At 71.5% G+C, this 4,161-nt stretch overlaps 1 protein-coding gene across 1 annotated transcript; it reads left to right on the forward strand.

Moving 5' to 3' along the window:
- Window positions 1-212: 212 nt before the first annotated feature.
- On the forward strand, window positions 213-3,819 carry LOC142403433 (proteasome subunit beta type-6-like; the record flags this gene model as incomplete). The annotated part of the gene is made up of 5 exons (XM_075489676.1): window positions 213-363; window positions 1,782-1,849; window positions 2,371-2,502; window positions 2,597-2,726; window positions 3,675-3,819. Coding segments are annotated over exons 1-5 (523 nt in total), but the record flags the coding sequence as incomplete, so codon positions are not given.
- Window positions 3,820-4,161: the final 342 nt, after the last annotated feature.

Below are 4,161 nucleotides of genomic sequence, written 5' to 3' on the forward strand. Positions count from 1 at the left end.
CTCGGCGGGCCCCACGCTGCCGTAAAGCTCGGCGGGCCCCACGCTGCCGTAAAGCTCGGCAGGCGCCACGCTGCCGTAAAGCTCGGCGGGCCCCAGGCTGCCGTAAAGCTCGGCGGGCCCCACGCTGCCGTAAAGCTCGGCGGGCCCCACGCTGCCGTAAAGCTCGGCGGGCGCCACGCCGCCGTAAAGCGCGACAGGGCCTCACCGTTCAGCGGCGGGTGCCACGCTGCCGCCAAGCGCCGCGCTTTACGGCCGCTCCGGGTTACCCGCCGCGCTGCCGTCAAGCAGCCGTCGCGCCGCAACGCGCGGGGGAAGATGGCGGCGGTGACGGTGCGGGCGGCGGCGGAGCCCGTCAGCACCGGCGTGAGTGGGGCGCGGGGGGGGAGTTATGGGGCAGAGGGACCGGGCTGGGGGGCGGTTATGGGGCTGGGGGGGTGTTGTGGGGCGGGAGGGGGCGGTTGTGGGGCTGGGCGGGGGAGTTGTGGGGCAGGAGGGGGCGGTTGTGGGGCTGGGGGGGGAGTTGTGGGGCAGGAGGGGGCGGTTGTGGGGCTGGGGGGGAGTTGTGGGGCAGGAGGGGGCGGTTGTGGGGCTGGGGGGGGAGTTGTGGGGCAGGAGGGGAGGTTGTGGGGCTGGGGGGGAGTTGTGGGGCAGGAGGGGGCGGTTGTGGGGCTGGGGGGAGCTACATGGGGGGCTGGGGGGGGAGTTGTGGGGCAGGAGGGGGCGGTTGTGGGGCTGGGGGGGAGTTATGGGGCTGGGAGCAGCCACATGGGGGGGTTGGGGGGAGTGAGGTTGTGGGGCTGGAGGGCGCGGTTATGGGGCTGGGGGAGAGTTATGGGGCAGGAGGGGGAGGTTGTGGGGCTGGAGGGAGCTACATGGGGGGGTAGGGGAGACTTATGGGGCTGGGAGGGGAGTTATGGGGCAGGAGGGGGAGGTTGTGGGGCTGGCAGAAGAGTTATGGGGCAGAGAGACCTCCTTTGGGGCCTGGGGGAGTGAGGTTGTGGGGCTGGGGGGAGCTACATGAGGGGGCTGGGGGGCAGTTATGGGGCAGGAGGGGGCGGTTGTGGGGCTGGGGGGCGAGTTATGGGGCTGGGAGCAGCCACATGAGGGGACTGGGGGGGGTGAGGTTGTGGGGCTGGGGGGAGACTTATGGGGCAGAGGGACCTGTCTGGGGAGCAGTTATGGGGAAGGAGGTGGAGGTTGTGGGGCTGGGGGGAGTTATGGGGCAGAGAGACCCCTGTGGGGAGGGCAGTTATGGGCTAGAGGAATGCTATGGGGCAGATAGACTCCTATAGCAGGGCAGTTATGGGGCAGAGGAGTGCTATGGGGCAGAGGGATGCCTATGGGGGGGCAGCTATGGGGCAGGGGTTGTTATGGGGCAGAGGGACTTCTATGGGGGGTGGTTATGGGGCAGGGGGGGTGCTATGGGGCAGAGGGACCCCTATGGGAGGGGTGGTTATGGGGCAGGGGGTGCTATGGGGCAGAGAGACTCCTATGGGGGGCAGTTATGGGGCAGAGGCGTAGCTATGGGGCAGGGGTTGTTATGGGGCAGAGGGACCTCGATGGGGGGTGGTTATGGGGCAGGGGGGGTGCTATGGGGCAGAGGGACCCCTATGGGAGGGGTGGTTATGGGGCAGAGAGACTCCTATGGGGGGCAGTTATGGGGCAGAGGCGTTGTTATGGGGCAGAGGGACCTCTGTGGGGGGCGGTTATGGGGCAGGGGGGTGCTGTGGGGCGGGGGCGGGTGCCCCCCAGCGCAGCCCCCCCTCCTCCCCTCCCCCCAGACGACCATCATGGCCGTGGAGTTCGACGGCGGCGTCGTCATCGGGGCCGACTCCCGCACCACCGCCGGGTGAGGGGCGCCGCCGGTGACCTCACCTGCCATGTCAGCGGCGACGTCGCCGAGGGGGCTCGGGGGGGCATCAGCGGGAGGGGGCGTCACCGGGTCCCTCGTCACGGGCGGCCTGTTGGCGCAGCGTCGCCCGGGTTGCCGCGATGATGTCGCCGCGATGTCGCTTTACATCACCGCGACGTCGCCCCCGGCCGTGGGGCGGCTCCCGGGTGCCACCGCTCGTCCCCAGCCCCTCCGGCGTCGCCGCGACGCACTCGTCGCCGCGACGCTCTTGTCGCCGCGACGCCCGTCAGGGGCTCGTCACCCGCAGCTTGCCCGGCGCTACGGCGTCCGCCGTGATGTCGCTATGACGTCACTTCCAGCCCCCCGCGGGGTGGCGTTCCCGGGTGCCGCCACGCCCTCCGGTTTCGCCGTGACGCGCCCGTCATCGCCGCGACCATGGGGGGGGTAGGGTGGTCCTGGGGAGGGGGCGGGCGGAGCGTCAGCGTGACATCAGCGTGACGTCAGCGTGACGTCATCAGGACGTACGTGGCCAACCGGGTGACGGACAAGCTGACCCCCGTCCACGACCGCATCTTCTGCTGCCGCTCGGGCTCCGCCGCCGACACCCAGGCGGTGGCCGACGCCGTGGCCTATCAGCTGGCCTTCCACAGGTACGGGCGGGGCGGCCGTGGGGCGGGGCAGCCGTGGGGCGGGGCGGCCGTGGGGCGGGGCGCCGTGGGGCTGACGGCTGCCCCCGCCCCACAGCGTGGAGCTGGAGGAGCCGCCGCGGGTGCGGACGGCCGCCCGCCTCTTCCAGCAGACCTGCTACCGCTACCGGGAGGAGCTGAGCGCCGGCGTCATCGTGGCCGGCTGGGACCCACGGCGCGGGGGGCAGGTGGGGCGCGGGGCGGGCCTCTCTGCCCCACAGCGGGGCCTCTCTGCCCCACAGCGGGGCCCTCTGCCCCACGGCGTCCCCTTTTCGGCCCCATCGCGTCTCACTCTGCCCTGCACCGTGTTTTCTGGTCTGCTAGCATCTCTGCTTCTGCCCCATAGCACCCTTCTGTGCCCCATAGCACCCTTCTGTGCCCCATAGCACCCTTCTCTGCCCCATAGCGGGGCCTTTCTGCCCCATAGCAGGGCCCTCTGCCCCCCAGTATCCTTTTCGTGCCCCATAGTGTTTCACTCTGCCCTACACCATCTCCCTCTTTCTGCTAACATCCTTCTTTCTGCCCCATAGCTCCCCCCCTGCCCCATAGCCCCCAGCCCCTGACGCTGTGCCCCCCAGGTGTACGTGGTGCCCATGGGGGGGCTCCTCCTGCCCCCCATAGCTCCCCCCCAGCCCCATAGCCCCCCCAGCCCCCCAGTGCAGCCCCTGACACTGTGCCCCCCAGGTGTACGTGGTGCCCATGGGGGGGCTGCTGCTGCCCCCCATAGCCCCCTCTCTGCCCCATAGCCCGCTCTCTGCCCCATAGCTCCCCCCCAGCCCCATAGCCCCCCAGCGCAGCCCCTGACGCAGTGCCCCCCAGGTGTATGTGGTGCCCATGGAGGGGCTCCTCCTGCCCCCATAGCTCCCCCCCAGCCCCATAGCCCCCCCAGCCCCCCAGTGCAGCCCCTGACGCTGTGCCCCCCAGGTGTACGTGGTGCCCATGGGGGGGCTCCTCCTGCCCCCCATAGCTCCCCCCCAGCCCCATAGCCCCCCCAGCCCCCCAGTGCAGCCCCTGACGCTGTGCCCCCCAGGTGTACGTGGTGCCCATGGGGGGGCTCCTCCTGCCCCCCATAGCTCCCCCCCAGCCCCATAGCCCCCCCAGCCCCCCAGTGCAGCCCCTGACGCTGTGCCCCCCAGGTGTACGTGGTGCCCATGGGGGGGCTGCTGCTGCGGCAGCCCTTCGCGGTGGGGGGCTCGGGCAGCTCCTACATCTACGGCTTCCTGGACGCCGCCTTCCGCCCCGGCATGAGCCGCCCCCAGTGCCAGGAGTTCGTCGCCCGCGGTGGGTCCGGGGGGGGGGCCCCCGGGGGGGACCCCCGTGTCTGGGGAGGGGGCGGGGGGGGTTGGGGGGCACACGGGGGGGTTTTAGGGGGGTTTGGGGGGGACATGGGGGGTTTAAGGGGGGCACAGAGGGGTTTGGGGGGGACACGGGGGGTCTGGGGGGGGACACGGGGGGGTTTTAGGGGGTTTGGGGGGGACATGGGGGGTTTGGGGGGCACACGGGGGAGTTTTAGGGGGGCTGGGGGGGCATGGAGGGGGTTTGGGGGGGACACGGGGGGTTTAAGGGGGGCACAGAGGGGTTTGGGGGGGGACATGGGCGGTTTGGGGGGCACACGGGGGAGTT

This window comes from Mycteria americana, unplaced genomic scaffold (genome assembly GCF_035582795.1).
Source record: "Mycteria americana isolate JAX WOST 10 ecotype Jacksonville Zoo and Gardens unplaced genomic scaffold, USCA_MyAme_1.0 Scaffold_264, whole genome shotgun sequence".
Taxonomy (NCBI): Eukaryota; Metazoa; Chordata; class Aves; order Ciconiiformes; family Ciconiidae; genus Mycteria; species Mycteria americana.